Source organism: Balaenoptera physalus (assembly GCF_965194825.1).
Source record: "Balaenoptera physalus genome assembly, chromosome: 4".
In the NCBI taxonomy this organism is placed as follows: Eukaryota; Metazoa; Chordata; class Mammalia; order Artiodactyla; family Balaenopteridae; genus Balaenoptera; species Balaenoptera physalus.
This window is the reverse complement of record NC_138891.1, coordinates 118,345,018-118,363,590: the sequence shown is the minus strand read 5'-3', so window position 1 is coordinate 118,363,590 and position 18,573 is coordinate 118,345,018. Positions and strand designations below refer to the sequence as shown.

At 36.6% G+C, this 18,573-nt stretch overlaps 1 protein-coding gene and 1 long non-coding RNA gene across 6 annotated transcripts in view; one reads left to right on the top strand and one right to left on the bottom strand.

The window, feature by feature from the left end:
• Positions 1-18,573, bottom strand: part of USP25 (ubiquitin specific peptidase 25) — a 138,133-nt gene that overhangs the window by 113,261 nt on the left and 6,299 nt on the right. For all 5 annotated transcript variants that reach the window (XM_082460335.1, XM_082460336.1, XM_082460337.1 and 2 more), the window contains exon 2: positions 2,435-2,512. In XM_082460335.1, coding sequence (XP_082316461.1) covers positions 2,435-2,512 — 78 coding nt within the window. The remainder of the gene's footprint in view (positions 1-2,434; positions 2,513-18,573) is intronic.
• LOC309660204 overlaps positions 1-18,573 on the top strand; it is a 417,957-nt gene that overhangs the window by 394,915 nt on the left and 4,469 nt on the right. The window lies entirely within an intron of this gene.

Here is an 18,573-nt window from a genome sequence, read left to right as displayed (position 1 = left end):
AATTTTTGAAATAGCAAAAACTTGCCCACTTATCTCTATATTCTCTCCACAGTTAACAATAAATATAACGCTAGCTCTATGACAGCTCACTGAAACCACATTATGAAATCCAGATATTAGTAATGAAGTTATCTTTGTAACAGAAGGCCATAACCCACAATACTACGTAGGCCTTTAGAAGTTTAGCATACACACGAAGCATAATAGGAAGCCAGTGGAAGGTTTTGGACAGAAATGACATGGTATGACTTACATTTTAAAAGGATTACTCTGGCTGTATGCTGGGAATAGACTATAGGAGAGAATGGGTACAAGCAGAGAGTCCAACATTATTTGCTATCATATTAAACGTGGGGAGGGATAAAAGGAGAAAGAACAGGATGATTCCAAGATTTGAGGCCTGAGCAACTGGAAGAATGAAGTCCCCAACCCATCCTAACCCCAATTCTAGCAGCCTTTGAGGAGAGAAAAAAGTAAGAGTGCAGTCTGAAAAGCACCGCTGTTTTAAACTTTGTTATCTGTCACAACCGTTATAAGATTCTTAAATGAATCATCCAAAATATGGGTTTAGCATAGTCTATAGTTAGATAAGTAAACTAGTCGTAAAATAATTGTAATAACAATGGCTAACATTTATTGAACGCTATGTGCCAAGAAATGTGCTAAGGGCTTTCCATATACTCTCTCATACAATAATAATAAACTGAATGCAGCAGGGATCTACACTTACTTTGGAGGTATAAATAAATTCTCAAAATAAAATACAGTAAAAGTGCTAAAATCGATCAATGACATTGCGGCTCCCAAAAGTAGACTCCTTGTCAGTATATTGCTGAGAGAGTCAACTCATTATTAAACATCTTACAAATTTATATTGAGCAACAATTAAGGTTTAAGTACACTGTTTTCCTCCCCAGATACTGGTAACTGAAACAAAAGTTTAAAAAAAAAAAAAAAAAAAACCATGGTCACACAACCTACCTCAAAGGAAATGCGGACAATAATTTAATTTTTTACGTTTATTTAATTTAGCATATACTACGTGTTTCCCAAGTTAAAAAAAAAAAAAAAAAAGTGAATTCCCCAAATTTGCCCTGACAAAGTAATGGGTGTAGCCCCACACTCAGTGATACAGAACGGGAAAGGCAATTTCTGAAAATAGACATGGAATGATTTAATCATATTTAGCAGAATAAAGAAAGGACTGGCAATCATCTAAATGTCATAATCATAAAAATTGAGGTACAACACTTTTGCTTCCTCTCCAAATACTTACAGTGGCATCATAACCATGCATTAAAATGCTCCTAACAGTACTGTTTCATCGTTTTCCTGATGGGGAAAAAAGCTGAAGCAAAGCTTCCAGTAAAAGCAGAAATTATGTGAGGCACTGGGATCAGGCAGCTTGGTTTCTATCCAAGCTCCTGCACATACTATGTGATCTTCAGCAAGTCACTTTAACTTCTCTGTTTCCTTATCTTTTAAAAAGGGGATAAAAATAATACCTACGTCATAGTTATTAGGAGGATGAGTTAGCCACATAAAGTACTTAGAATAGCACTGTAGTGCTTAATAAGTGCTAGTTATTATCACTACAATTATGATGATTATGATTACAATCATCCAAAAGATAGATTATTTCTAGAAACAAATGAAGAACTTTTGGCTCAAAATCAAAAATGATATAATTAATGTTGTCTCTCAGAGCAACTTGCAAAGGACTGAAGCTATGTGTATGCCCATAGCAGCAAAAATGCTGTACTGCTGTTAGCCTTTGGCAGCAATCTATAAATAAACTTAAAATGCAGTTCTAGTTCTTGAACATCTTTCATTCACTTGCTCTCTTTCAATGTGCATATCCATGTGATTTGACTCATCTGGGTGCCACTGTGTGGAAATGAGCATACTTCATAAAATGTAACAAAAATCATGCCCTTCATTTAGTGCATAATAAAACAGTTTGATGTTGAATGTTCTTAAGGTGCAATTAATTGAACGTTAGCCAATTTATATTTCCCCTTCTTGGAAGAAAAAAATGTAACTTCTGATACTCTATTAATTTTCTCCCACCTCCTCTTCCTCCTCCTCCTCTACCCCACCCTACCCCCCACCCCCAATTAAACTCTAAAATCATGTCTCTTGGGTAAAACCAGCCATTAGCACTTGGATTCACTTCCCTCCTTTGTGCATGAAAAGTGTTTCACATGGAGAGGTCTTCTTTCACTCCAAGGTATCTTGGAACATTAGGCTGCTAAAAGCTAACATGCTTGAAGTTGCAGTATGTTATGTTAAGTAAGGTTCTTACTTTATAAAAGTTCTTCCCTATATCTCTACTACTACCCATGGTATAATTAAAAAACTCAAGTTTCAAATATGGTAGGCAGTGGAGATGAGGGTGTACTAGAAACTGTATGTTGCAAAACAGAGGCCATACCTTCAAGGCTTGCTGTAGTATCTGGGCATCATTAATCCCAGTAATTTCTCTCAGCTGGTTCAAAAAGGTCTGCTGGTGCTAGAGGAAGGGAAAAACCAAAAGTGTTATCTATGAAATCTGAAAATATACAAGGACAAGAAAATAAATGACCTTTGGGAAAAAAACAGAAAACACAAAATAAACTAGAGTGAAAAACAAAAAAACAATAGAACTTGACAAAGATTGAATAAATTTCATTCTTTTAAGAAGAATGAACCATACTGTGGTAGCCCTTATTCCATTCTCACGTTTCTAAAAGCCCATTCTTCACTGACTAATTTATGCCTCCCAACAAGAAAAGGAGTGATCTGCCTGATGGCTAAACTTAAGAAGAACTAAGGAAAACAGGTATTCATTGGGCTACTTTAACTAGGGGATGAGACCACAAAATGAAATCCAGGCAGCCCTATTAATCGCTCTCTCTACCTAAAGTCAGCCAGCATTGAGGCACCTAGGATGTTTGGAAAAAACATGCCTTTGGCAGGCCAAGCACTAGGTGGATATATTACACCAGGGGGAATTCTACCCTATTCAAGGAAAAAAAGAATCATCTCATTTTCCAACCTGTCATAAAAGATCCCAAATAAAATTGATCACTTGCCCCCATTTGCTTTAAATCTGTTTATACTCTATTGATCTATATAATCGACTATACTCTACTGGAGAGAAAAAGAGGTAGGATAAGATTCTACTACCAAAACCCTGCCCCTAAACTTCCCTAATTAAGAACCATGCTCCTCTCTACATCTCTGCATTTCTTAAAACAAGTCCCCCAAAACTGTAAGATGGCACCATGAAATAAAGAAAGCTCAATGGATATGACATGGAAAACAAGTCACCACTAGAAAAAAAGGATCTGCTGAAATCTTCTGTCTTCCCCCTAAACATTCGTATGTGACAGTCACTAAATGTCACTCAATGTTTCCTCCTCCAGCATCCTGTCCAAATTCTAGGTAGGGTAAAGGGCAAAGGACAAAGGGTGTCTGCTAAATGACTCTGCGTTCTTTAATTTGTACAGGTATTTACAAATACCTTTGATATAGATGAACCTAGAAGCACAGTTTGATTTAAGCAAACTGTATATTTTTAAATAGCAAATATATAATCTATATAGAAGTTAATCTTTACAAAATCATATTAAGCTAAAGTGGTAAAATACAAAATTTTGTGTGTATATGTTAATGAGTACAAGGTAAGATGTAAAAAAGAATGTAAAACCCAGAAAAGTTTACAGAGCCTGCATTGCAGTAGACTCCCAATTCTTCTCCCATCTCTGTACCCACACCCTTTACCACTTCTCACTTCCTCTCACTAGAAACACGATATATTTCCTTGTTGTACTGATGACAGGCTTGGCCATGTGACAAGCTTTCATCAATGGCATATTAGCAAACAGCATGCAAGCAGACATGAAATGTGCTCGCATGGTTGGGCTTGCCCTCTTGAACTTCTGCAACTTCATCGAGAACATAAGCTGGGTAGCCCACTTGCTCCAGAAGAATGAGGTATGTGTTGCCCCAGAAAAATGGGGCACGTGAGAAGAGCCACCCCAACCAACCAATCTGAACACGATGACAATATTTTGGTATGCCACTAACTTTTGGTGCGGTCTGTTACACTGATAGTTGACTGCTAGAGAGTACTATAAGAATACTGAGTATTTTATGAAGAGAAACAACGTCTAAAACTTTTTTTAATTAATTAATTAATTATTTAATCTATCTATCTATCTTTGGCTGTGTTGGGTCCTCGTTGCTGCACGCGGGCTTTCTCTAGTTGCAGCGAGTGGGGGCTACTCTTCATTGTGTTGCGTGGACTTCTCATTGCAGTGGCTTCTCTTGTTGCAGAGCACGGGCTGTAGGCACATGGGCTTCAGTAGTTGTAGAACAAGGGCTCAGCAGTTGTGGCTCACGGGCTCTAGAGCACAGGCTCAGCAGTTGTGGTGCACGGGCTTAGTTCCTCTGTGGCAATGTGGGATCTTCCCAGACCAGGGCTCGAACCCGTGTCCGCTGCATTGGCAGGTGGATTCTTTTTTTTTTTTTAAACATCTTTATTGAAGTATAATTGCTTTACAATGGTGTGTTAGTTTCTGCTTTATAACAGAGTGAATCAGTTATACATATACATATGTTCCCGTATCTCTTCCCTCTTGCATCTCCCTCCCTCCCACCCTCCCCATCCCACCCCATCCCACCCCTCTAGGTGGTCACAAAGCACCGAGCTGATCTCCCTGTGCTATGCGGCTGCTTCCCACTAGCTATCTATTTTACATTTGGTAGTGCATATATGTCCATGACACTCTCTCACCCTGTCACAGCTCACCCCTCCCCCTCCCCATATCCTCAAGTCCATTCTCTAGTAGGTCTGTGTCTTTATTCCTGTCTTGCCACTAGGTTCTTCATGGCCTTTTTTTTTTTTTTCCTTAGATTCCATATATATGTGTTAGCATACTGTATTTGTTTTTCTCTTTCTGACTTACTTCACTCTGTATGACAAACTCTAACTCCATCCACCTCATTACAAATACCTCCATTTCATTTCTTTTTATGGCTGAGTAATATTCCATTGTATATATGTGCCACCTCTTCTTTATCCATTAATCTGTCGATGGACACCTAGGTTGCTTCCATGTCCTGGCTATTGTAAATAGAGCTGCAATGAACATTTTGGTACATGACTCTTTTTGAACTATGGTTTTCTCAGGGTATATGCCCAGTAGTGGGATTGCTGGGTTGTATGGTAGTTCTATTTGTAGTTTTTTAAGGAACCTCCATACTGTTCTCCATAGTGGCTGTATCAGTTTACATTCCCACAAACAGTGCAAGAGTGTTCCCTTTCCTCCACACCCTCTCCAGCATTTATTGTTTCTAGATTTTTTGATGATGGCCATTCTGACTGGTGTGAGATGATATCTCGTTGTAGTTTTGATTTGCATTTCTCTAATGATTAATGATGTTGAGCATTCTTTCATGTGTCTGTTGGCAATCTGTATATCTTCTTTGGAGAAATGTCTATTTAGGTCTTCTGCCCATTTTTGGATTGGGTTGTTCGTTTTTTTGTTATTGAGCTGCATGAGCTGCTTGTAAATCTTGGAGATTAATCCTTTGTCAGTTGCTTCATTTGCAAATATTTTCTCCCATTCTGATGGTTGTCTTTTGGTCTTGTTTATGGTTTCCTTTGCTGTGCAAAAGCTTTTAAGTTTCATTAGGTCTCATTTGTTTATTTGTGTTCTTATTTCCATTTCTCTAGGAGCTGGGTCAAAAAGAATCTTGCTGTCATGTATGTCATAGAGTGTTCTGCCTATGTTTTCCTCTAAGAGTTTGATAGTGTCTGGCCTTACACTTAGGTCTGTAAGCCCAGCTAAGAGGGAAGTTTATAGCAATACAAGCCTACCTCAAGAAACAGGAAACATCTCGAATAAACAACCTAACCTTGCACCTAAAGCAATTAGAAAAAGAAGAACAAAAAACCCCCAAAGCTAGCAGAAGGAAAGAAATCATAAAGATCAGGTCAGAAATAAATGAAAAAGAAATGAAGGAAACAATAGCAAAAATCAATGAAACTAAAAGCTGGTTCTTTGAAAAGATAAACAAAATTGATAAACCATTAGCCAGACTCATCAAGAGAAAAAGGGAGAAGACTCAAATCAATAGAATTAGAAATGAAAAAGTAGAAGTAACCACTGACACTGCAGAAATACAAACGATCATGAGAGATTACTACAAGCAACTCTATGCCAATAAAATGGACAACCTGGAAGAAATGGACAGATTCTTAGAAATGCACAACCTGCCGAGACTGAACCAGGAAGAAATAGAAAATATGAACAGACCAATCACAAGCACTGAAATTGAAACTGTGATTAAAAACCTTCCAACAAACAAAAGCCCAGGACCAGATGGCTTCACAGGTGAATTCTATCAAACATTTAGAGAAGAGCTAACACCTATCCTTCTCAAACTCTTCCAAAATATTGCAGAGGGAGGAACACTCCCAAACTCATTCTACGAGGCCACCATCACCCTGATACCAAAACCAGACAAAGATGTCACAAAGAAAGAAAACTACAGGCCAATATCACTGATGAACATAGATGCAAAAATCCTCAACAAAATACTAGCAAACAGAATCCAACAGCACATTAAAAGGATCATACACCATGATCAAGTGGGGTTTATCCCAGGAATGCAAGGATTCTTCAATATACGCAAATCAATCAACGTGATACATCAAATTAACAAATTGAAGGAGAAAAACCATATGATCATCTCAATAGATGCAGAGAAAGCTTTCGACAAAATTCAACACCCTTTTATGATAAAAACCCTGCAGAAAGTAGGCATAGAGGGAACTTTCCTCAACATAATAAAGGCCATATATGACAAACCCACAGCCAACATTGTCCTCAATGGTGAAAAACTGAAACCATTTCCACTAAGATCAGGAACAAGACAAGGTTGCCCACTCTCACCACTATTATTCAACATAGTTTTGGAAGTGTTAGCCACAGCAATCAGAGAAGAAAAAGAAATAAAAGGAATCCAAATCGGAAAAGAAGAAGTAAAGCTGTCACTGTTTGCAGATGACATGATACTATACATAGAGAATCCTAAAGATGCTACCAGAAAACTACTAGAGCTAATCAATGAATTTGGTAAAGTAGCAGGATACAAAATTAATGCACAGAAATCTCTTGCATTTCTGTACACTAATGACGAAAAATCTGAAAGTGAAATTAAGAAAACACTCCCGTTTACCACTGCAACAAAAAGAATAAAATATCTAGGAATAAACCTACCTAAGGAGACAAAAGACCTGTATGCAGAAAATTATAAGACACTGATGAAAGAAATTAAAGATGATACAAATAGATGGAGAGATATACCATGTTCTTGGATTGGAAGAATCAGCATTTTGAAAATGACTCTACTACCCAAAGCAATCTACAGATTCAATGCAATCCCTATCAAACTACCACTGGCATTTTTCACAGAACTAGAACAAAAAATTTCACAATTTGTATGGAAACACAAAAGACCCCGAATAGCCAAAGCAATCTTGAGAACGAAAAATGGAGCTGGGGGAATCAGGCTCCCTGACTTCAGACTATATTACAAAGCTACAGTAATCAAGACAGTTTGGTACTGGCACAAAAACAGAAATATAGATCAATGGAACAGGATAGAAAGCCCAGAGATAAACCCACGCACATATGGTCACCTTATCTTTGATAAAGGAGGCAAGCATATACAGTGGAGAAAAGACAGCCTCTTCAATAAGTGGTGCTGGGAAAATTGGACAGATACATGTAAAAGTATGAAATTAGAACACTCCCTGACACCATGCACAAAAATAAACTCAAAATGGATTAAAGACCTAAGTGTAAGGCCAGGCAGGCGGATTCTTAACCACTGCGCCGCCAGGAAAGTCCTAAGACTTTGTTTTCACTTCGTATTTTGTTCATCTTTCACAATAATGTCAGCTAAATATCCTAATAAAATAATTCAGGTGCATGGTTCTTCAGCTCATGAATTTTGACTGAAAAATGAAACAATAAAGAGAAAAGGATCAGGGTGGGGGTGGGGAAGAAGGCAGAGTGGGAAGGAGAAAAAGTAAATGTATTTTCTTAACTAAGTTAGCAAGAAACGGGACGGAGATCTAAAGAGGTGAACTATGAGAAAAATTCTAAGTTTATGGAAGAGAAGTCACCTCATTTGTCAAGTTTTCCCCTTTGTTATTGGCATCTTCCAGCTGTGCTTTTCCTGTCTTTGAAAATGTGCACCTTCATTTCCTACAATTATATGTTTTTGTTGCTATTATTTCTGTTGTGATTAAGACCCTGGTCTTCTTTCAAGGTTTGCACCTTCTTATTTACCAAACTTCTGGTCTGATACACCCTGATCCTCAACTAAAAATGTCCTGCATATGGTTCTCTCCTCCTTGACTAGCGATTTTGGATCCAAGGTGGATCTAACCCACTATCATTTCTAGAATTCCTTTTCTGAGCTCTGAGTTCTTCCTTGTATGGATTTCTTATCTACTACAGTATAAGGAGGTGGGTGCAACCTGTTCACACTGCGGGACCAAGAAGAGCAAGACACAATGTTCAAAGAGATTCAATGGCTTGCAAACACCACAAAAATCAATAAGCAAACAAACCAAGACTATCTACAGGCCTTCAGATTCCTTCCTCGATGTAATTTTTACTGAGTGATGACATCCTTAAGTGTCTACTACATGCAAAATCCAGTACTATGCACTTCAGGGAGAAGAAGGCATCAGTAATTTCAATATAAAGTTAAGGATCAGAGTGTTTCACAGAAATTCCTTCCCTCCCACCTCCGTTGATCCTACGTAATGCTGGGTCTGTTTTAAATCTGTTTAAGTAAGACTACAGCATATTTAACATTGGTATAACTTCTTGAGAATGCAAAAAAGGATCACTGGCTTAAGCCAAAAAAAGAAGACAAGCATTTATTATGCTCTTGCTGTGTGCCAGACTGTTTTAAGTGCTTCCGGTGTATAATCTCATTTAATACATGTGCACATGCACACACATAAACCCTCTAGAAAGTTACTCTCATTTTATAACTAATAGAATATTTAAGAGACTAATAAGTACAGAGACAGAAATGACTGACTAATTTTTCAACTTCCACAGCCCATGTCTCTTCCACATTTTCTCTATGGTATCTGATTCTGCAGATTAAAGATTCAGTGAAAAATGAAAACTCAGCCCAAAAATCCATTACTATGCTGACATAAAATACTTAGATAATGGTACAAGAAAACTGGAGCACTGATGACCACAAGGCAGGAAAGCTTTCTGTGTTAAGGGGTGAGTGACTCTTAAGTCAGTCCTTGGTTCCTTTGACTGAATTTCTAAATATAAATAAAACTTGGTTTAGTGCAAAAGAAAGAAAGACAAAGGTTTCCATCTTCAGGGGAAAAAACGGTAACTCTTAGAATAACCTCTAAAAAAAACTCAAAATTTCTAAGAAAAGAAGAAAAAAACCCAATTTGATAGAAAATCCCAAAGTATTCATAAGCTTCAGAATCACATGCCCTAAACTTCAGAATCAGCATTGCTAGGCACCAAATGGTAAACATTTCAAAGTTACCTATCAATGAAAGGACTAACTATACTACTGCCTTTAAGGTACATAACCATACATATATCTATTTTTACAAATACCTTCTGCATCTACCTAATTAACACTGAACTGCCTTACTTCATGTTATTTCTTACCATAACAAAAAGTTCCCAAACTTCATTGACAGATAATTTCAAGTACATAATATATCCTTCAAGTACATCTTTGTAAGACCCAAACCTGCCTCTAACCAGATATATAAGAAAAAAAAAAAACTTCATTTCATTAGTCTTGTTTTTTATTTTTATCCGTAATTTTAAGGAGGACAACATGATGACCTTTCATTTCCCTTCATATGTAATAATCTATGACCTCTCTGAGGAATTTTCCTACAGTACAACCCTTCTCATGGCTTAAAGGGCCCTTTGCATGCCCCAGCTATCTCTAGCTTCACCCTGCACTACTTTCCCCTTCTTCCTCTTCCCTCTTTCATTAGGGTCTACAAAATACTATTCAACTTCCTAATTCAAAGGTCTAACCTTTCTGTTAAGGTTAAAGGTTCCCCTGACACCACAGATTGTAATAACATACTATGTTAATCACCAGACTCTAAATCGAAGAGAGCACAAGACTGTCTATTTCGCTCATCACTGTGTTCCTGGTAACTAACTAGTACAGTGTCTGGCACACGGTAGGAACTCAATAAATATTGACTGAATAAATGAATATAGCAGAGTTTGCAGAGGTGAACTGGAGTAAGTCAGATCACAGGGCTTGAACTCATCCACAGGAAGGAGGTACAAACTAATTACTGGAGATGGGAACAAGAAGCATGCGTAAATCATGCCACTTAGCAAATTTTCTACACTTTCCTACATTGCACCTAGAAGTTCACAGAACACTTTATAACCTAGTTCTGGTCCTGTCAATCCTGCCTGAAGGAGAGTGTACAGTACAATATTGTTCAAATTCCCAACTGCAAATAATTTACATATTAATCTCAAGAATAGTTGGGGTATCCTGTATTTTCTACTGCCACAGAGTTAAGGTTTATCTCAGTCTTGCTGGGTTAACAGCACTTTATTTTTTACTTCTTAAAATAAATTAATCACATACCTCTACAGATGTATAAATCTAAAAGTATGCTTTTTTATTTTTCACTATTTACATTTAGCCTTAGAAATGCTAGAAATTCTGAATTTAGTCTTTTCCCATCTTTTTATAGAATTCAGAGCTACAATCTTAAGCATTATGTAATGCCCCCCCCAAAATAAGAAGAAAGTGAAGAAATGAGATACTTTGTTCGCCCTCAATGTTTGTTTCCATCCTTCCTCACCTAAGAGTTCATACCCTTACCTTCCACTCCAGCCCTTCAACCAATCTAACATCTGCATGATGTCCATGCCCCTAACAGAATCTTTCATCCCTATTAACTGGCAGATATAAGACATGCATCAGAAGTAGAAACTCTAAACACAATTTTCCCCAAATATACTGTTATACAGCGCTATAAGCTAAGTTCACACAAAGTTAAATACATATCTTGGCCAAATAAGAACCTAATACCATGAAACATGGTTTCTATGGCAATATGCATTTAGAGGTCCAAAAACCCAACTTGCAAAATCTTTTGGAACTGTGTTTTTAAATTAGAATGCCTATATTACGGAAAATGTGGGTAAACAAAACTTTTGTGAATCAAATCATATCCTTGAACTGCAATGTTTTCAGTTTAAATAAAGTATATATTTAACTTGTTTTTGATGCTAATGATCTGGCTGATTCCTAATATACCTCTCTAAGATATATAAAATCTTTGTGTCCAATTAAATCTTTATGTGTCTCTTGGTTTCTGTACTTAAATTTTCATAATTAACTTTCAGTCCAAAAATAAAATCCCTTATACTAATAAAACAAAATAAGCATGCTCTACGTAGAACTTTCAGACTAGAATACTACATAATTCCTAGCAGCTATATGTGTCACAAACAATTCCTTAAAGCAAATACAGTATTTGGTCACACTAATTACATTCATAATACATCCTACTGACTATTAGGAACTCCATTCTTCTAGATATAATGTTAGGTTTAATAAAGCTTTCTTTCCCGGACCCATAAAAGAGCCATTTGCAGAAGCCTTCAGCCTCCAGCACCTCAGCAAACTTGTCTTCCATCCAGTGGGCTTCAATCACAACCTCTCCAATAAGAACTGAATCTCAGTCTTGGAGCTTGGTAAGACCTCTCCCAAATGTATTCCTTCCTTTATTCTTTAGAGTTCTCTTTGCACTTTAGCAGCCAATCATCTATTACTAGTCAATACTTCTTTGTATTAAGCTTTCCCTGTTCAAATTACTGTGTAGTTTCTGTGTCCTAACTGGACTCTTACTCATACAACTTCCTTAAAAGCAATTTTTGTATTCTAATAATACATTAATGATGCAATTCTGTACTTTTAAGAGAATAAGTCTCAAAAACAATAGGAAGAGGAAAATTAACCATAAATGGTAAGTGCTATCCAAGAACCACCGCTTATTGAGCACTTATTAAAAGTGTATAAGGCACCAGAGATTTCATTATGTGGGCAAGATCAATTAAATCATTGGCCATTGGTGACTGAGCTCAATCTCTAGTCCCTCTCTCCTCCTTGAACTGGGGAGTGGGCTGAAAGTTCTAACTCGCTAATCATAGTGGTTGGTTTTTCTGAGGCACAGCCCCCATCCTGAAACTATCTAGTCCCCCAACCAGGAGTTATCTCATTAGCATACAAAAGACAGTAAATTTCTGTGGCAGAAACCAGGGGAAAAGACTAAATATTTACTTTTTATTTTACCACACCTAGCCTCGTACAGCTACTTGTAGATAACAGAAGGCACCAAATTGTTTTGTTTCTTTGTCCTTGCTCATGGACTTCTCTTCGTTTAGAATGCTACCTTCAATCTCCCCATACATCTTCAACATTACCTCCTCTATGAGGCCTTTCCTGTTCTTAGATCCTCTCCTTGGTCCTACCAATATATCCTGTATATACTTCACTTAACTTCTAATATAATATATGCATTTCTGGCTCCCACCCACCAAACTATAAGCTTTTTTATAGTGTATTATTTATTTCTCTATCTGCTTAAGACAAAGAATAAATGAATGGATGGACATGATAATGAGAGTCGACTGGGTATCTAGGCAGAAATGTGTAACAGGAATTGAAAACCTGAAACAAGAGTTTATGTGAGGGTGAAAATTTTATTTTGAAAATACAAACTTGGTAGTAGTGAACATATATGACTGAGAAACTACATAATCTCTCAAAGCTTGCAAAGAAGAAAGCAGAAAATCAAAGACTAAACCTTGAAAAACTCCTACAGTTAAGCAGACACACAGGATATGGTATTAACAGCCAAATTTTACCATGCTGTATTGCCCAAATGTAAATAGTTTAAATATATGATAGTACACAGCAAAAGCTGACAAGCTTACAAAAATCTTGCCCATAGCTAGGCCTACTTGCTACTGTCTTCTTACCCATCAATTCTCAACTTCTTTGTGTTTGTAGAACTTGTTCAAATATTAAATATTTTTGGCAGCATACTTGAAAAGGTTTAAAACTTTCACCACAACAAAATTCAACAACTCCTAAAGGAAGTGGTAATAATTACAACACAATTATTATTCCAGTACAACAGTACTGTCGCATGGTATCTGCAAAAGGAGTTATCACACTGCACAGTAGTATCTCACCCTCTTGATTATCCAGGCACTAAGACATGCTCACAGGCAAAATATTGACAAGTTCCAATACATAATAGTTATATGGCACTAACTTAAAAGTAAGCTATAATTGTTACCTCTTATTCACAGCAAGTGTATTCCACTCTACACTAAATCACAAAACCTGTTCAGTTCAACATTCTGCTTAAGAGATACTAGCATAATCACAATACATTTACTAAGCTATAGCAAAAAGAAAAGTTTTAAACTATGATCATACTTGGTGGCACATCTCTGAAGATGTGACAACAAAAAGGCTGAGAACACTACTCTTAAGACAAAGGCTATCAAATAAGTACCAGGGTCACAGATGGAATGTGGATGACAACAGCAATAAAATCTACTCCGAATGTTTAATAAAGATATTTTACAAGAATATCCTGATATACATATATTACTTTCCTTGGCTGAAGCTGCAATTGCCAAGTTAGCTTCTGTAAAACACTACCATCTGTCAAATTAAGCTAACCTTGTTATTCTGGTTTTTTAATTTTGGTTACATCTGAGTTAACAGTTGGTTTTTGGTTTTAGTGCATAAAAGCTACACAATAGAACATAATAAATGTATGTCTATTTTATATTTATGCAAGCTTCAGTAAAACTATAATAAAAATACTTTAGTTCAAGAAAGAGTTCCAGAAACCTCCTTTCCTGTCTTCCTTTAAAACAGTTCTAACTCAAGGATAAAAAAATACTGCCATCAAGTGGAGTATTAATGGGAAGGAGAAACTTTTCAATAAAGCTGCTGGTTCTCCAGATGAGAAAAATCAACTCGGACACCTACTTAGACATGCAAAATTCAAATCCAATTGGAATAAGACTTAAATACCAAAAGCAAAACAAGAAAAAGATTACACGGCAATAAAAGAGAATATCTTTATGAAACAGGTATGAAAGATCAAAATAAAGGAAACTAATTACATATAAGACTAAATCAAAATGGACTCCTACTCATGAAAGAACAACATAAAGTAAAAAGACATACTGATGAACAGAAAAAGATACTTGCAGAATATGTAAGTTGGAAAAAAAAAAAGTAGTATATAAACTATAAAGAACTCCTTAAAATCAAAAAAGGTAAAACAATCTCCCCCCCCAAGAAAAAAAAACAGAAACAAGTGTGAATTTCACAGGGAAAAAAACCCTCAATGGTCCATAAACATATAAAAAGATAACCAATTAGGTTATCAACACCAGAATGGTTAAGTTCTTGTGTAACCATAAGTATAAATAACCACCACATATGCTCATATGCTTCCTTCTCTATCCCACCAAAGCTTCACATGCTCAGATTCACTGGGTGCCCTCCCTCTGATGCCACAAGCAAAAATGGAAATATTATCAGTTCTATTAGTTCTGCAGGCTTATTACCAACTTGAAGTCCCAGCCCCACTGGGGAAGAAGCCCGGAAGTCAGTTCTGAGAATATGTATGGTACAACTAGAACAGGAACAAAGAGTGTCCATGACCCCAGGAGGCCTGTGCAGAGAGCTCCTTCTTCCCTCCAAAAGCTGGAAATTTTAGACCTGAGGCAGTGGACTGCTGCTAATTTCCTTTCAACCCACTTCCTTGGCCCTGTCCTGACCCAAAGTCTTTCTCTAAGGCCTCATGGGAAGACTTTAGGGGCCCTCTCTCTGACACACCAAGACCAGCTCAGAGGCCTCAGTGGAGGATACAGCAAGCCCCACACCTCCAGCCCAAGCTTGTTTCTGTAACTCCATTTCAGAGAAATGAGACATTTGATTTTGCATGTATTCTGGCTCAAATTATGATGCATAAACTTTTGTATATGCAAGTGTATGGTTGGTTCTCACATTAGTGCAAGCACAGCATCAGATCCTGGCCACTAATGGTTCTTCATTCCTGGTCCCTCTCTCTACACTCCTCCCCCACATCTTTCCCCTTCACTAAGGACCTAGCTCTCAGCTCTGCAGCCAATCCTGTCCTCAAAGCTAGTGCCACTCACCCCAACAGAGCCACTTCCAGGCTGAACAACACCAACAAAAACCCAACAAATAATAAGTTTCTAGTTCAAAACAAGCTATTCTTCTGTCTTATTCTCACATGGACCAAAAACCATACGAAAAGTCTTTCTCTGCTCAATTGTTTACCTGTCCACAGTTCATCCCACCCCATCACTGGTCCCCCAAGTTCTTTCCAAACTTCCAAGCTAACTACAATGTGAAAGTATTTTTGTACCCTGTGGGAAAAAAATACACATCATAAAGATTATTCTTGTGTGTGCTATTAATTATTAAAGAGATTAATGCTAGTCTGAGGCATGAAGAAGAAAAGGCTTTTCATTCCTCAGTAGTGAGCATTCTTTATGAGGTATCACTTTAAAAAATATAAAGTGAAGGAAAAATGGTGCAATTTCATTTTGTTTTGTAAGCATATCAGTACATGCTCCTAAGTGTTTTACCTCTAGGAACATCTTTAACTTTTTTGCCATTTTCAGACTTGGAAAAATAAGTAGCTTTTGTTATTGCTGATCCTATGAGAATGTAAAACTGAATAATATATGAGAAACAATACTTAAAAGTCATATAAATATAGACAATAAGCACATGAAAAGATGTCCAAAACCATTAGTCATTAGGGAAATACATACTGACTCCACAATGAGGTACCACTACATACTCACTAAAATGGCTAAAATATAAAAATTGACAATACCAAGTGTTAACAAAGATATAGACCAACTGGAACTCTCATACATGGCTGATGGGAATGTACAATGGTACAACCACTTTGAATAACCATTTAGCCATATCTTACAACAATTCCACTCCTATGTATTTGTCCAAGAGAAATACTTTAGAAGTACATCAGGTACCAAAGTAATGAACTGTCCTTTAAAAGCAGCAATAGAGAGGGATGTGGGGCAGTTTACAGAGATACCATAAAACATTACTAAAACTGGATGGAGAAATCATGGGGAAAATAAGGGAGGAGGATTAAAATGAAGTCATCGATAAGTTTTTCCACAGACAAAAGGCAGGCTAGGACTTCCTTGGTGGTGCAGTGGTTAAGAATCTGCCTGCCAATGCAGGGGACACAGGTTCGAGCACTGGTCCGGGAAGGTCCCACATGCCGCAGAGTAACTAAGCCCGTGCACCACAACTACTGAGCCTGCGCTCTAGAGCCCACGAGCCACAACTATTGAGCCCACATGCCGCAACTACTGAAGCCCACGTGTGTAGAGCCTGTGCTCCGCAACAGGAGAAGCCACTGCAATGAGAAGCTCGCGCACCACAATGAAGAGTAGCCCCGCTCGCCACAACTAGAGAAAGCCCGTGCAGCGACAAAGAGCCAATGCAGCCAATAAATAAATAAATTAATTAATTAATTTTTTACAAAGGCAGGCTAAGGACATGGCGGGGGGGGGGGTGCAGGGGCAAGGACCATAGGGTCCTGCTCTGTTTCACTATGACAAGATCAGGGTGTAGCAAGAAAACTCTGGATAGCTGTTTATAAAGGTCTCCTAGGGTGACATTAGCTTGGAAATTATTACATTTAAGGGTGTGATCTTATACTATCAGTGTCCCAGAGTAGATTGGCATGTTTTAGTCCACAAGAGTAAAAAACAAGAAAGAAAATAAACCAAACCATTTGTTCATTTGTTGGGGGATGAAGCTGAAAAAATAAATAAATTAAAAAAAAATAAAATAAAAGCAGCAATAAAACAAAAACATCCACTATTATCACTTCTAATCAACATTTATCATATGTCTTACCTAGTATAAGAAAAAATGAAATTATAGGCATAGAAATTGTAAATAAATAAAACTGTCATGATTTATTTACGGTACGATCTTTTATGTAGAAATTCTAAAATTATCTATGAAAGTTTTAGAGTAAAGTTTAGCAAGGTGGCTAAATATAAGATCACTATACAAAAGCTAGCTGCATTCATACACACCAGTAACAAATAACAAACATTTTAAAGCACCACGTATTATTGTTATCAGAAAGTATCAACTACATAGGACAAACAATGTGTAAGAATTCTACTGTTAAAATTATAAACTAAAAAAAAAAAAATTAAAGAAGACCTAAATAAAAAGAAGTATACCCTGTTCATGGATAGAAAGACTCAATATCATAAAGATGTTAATGATCCCAAATTGGTATATAGATTCAATAAAATTACTAAAAAACTCAAACAGGGTTTTTCAGAGAACTTGGTAAAATTATTCTAAATTTTCTAAGGAAGATAAAGTACTTTAACACTTTGGAAGAAGAGGGGCAAACTTATTTTTTCAGTACTAGAGATTACTATGAAGCCAAAGCAACGAAGACAGGATGGTATTCACAAAACGAATGACGGAACAAAACAGCAGAGGGTGAAAAAAAGCATTTTCCATAAAGCTTTTATATATGACAGAGATGGTATGTCAGTTCAGTGGGGGAGAACATTATCTTTTCAATAAGGTAAGATTAACAACAACAAAAAATCATATACAAAATAAAAATTAAATTGGATCACTACCTCACACCAGGTACAAAAAATTAACTACAGACCGTATAAGGTCTAGATGTTACAAACATAACTTTAAAATTCTTATTACTATATAGATGAATTTCATTTATATATCAAGGTGAAAAAAGTTTCCAAAGTTAAAACAACTAAAATTAAAAATATATACCTTCAAGAATTCAGAGCGACAATAAAAAGGAACTCAAGGGGAGAATGAAGACAGGATTCAAGCTGATTACAATCTCAAATGAAAATAGAGGGATGCGATGAGGGGACTATATGGTTAGATATAGGTTACTTTCAAAGTTCTCACTTGTGTTTTAAGTAGTGCATTCAGTGTGTACTTATCATTAAAGATTAATATGCTATTTCATAAGTAAATAAAAACATATTTGCATAGATAGCTGATCATGATCCAACATTTATGATTAATTCGATTCTGTGTACTTCAGAACCAATTAGTGTATACATTATTAAAACAAACCCACAAAAAAGTATCTGACCACCTGTGGAGGGAGTAAATACAGAATTGGCATTACAAAAATTATAATGTAGACAAAGTAAAAAGTTATCCTAGCACATAGAGCAAAAAGGGAAAGAAATTATGAAATTTGAAGCAAGGTAGAGAGATGAATGGTATCTAATATTCAAATGATGTAGTTTCAGAAGGAGAAAGAAAAAAGGAATAGAGTAGAAGTAATAATTCTTAAATATATATCTTTTTCCTGAGAAGAACACTAAAGTTTTCAGATCAAAAATC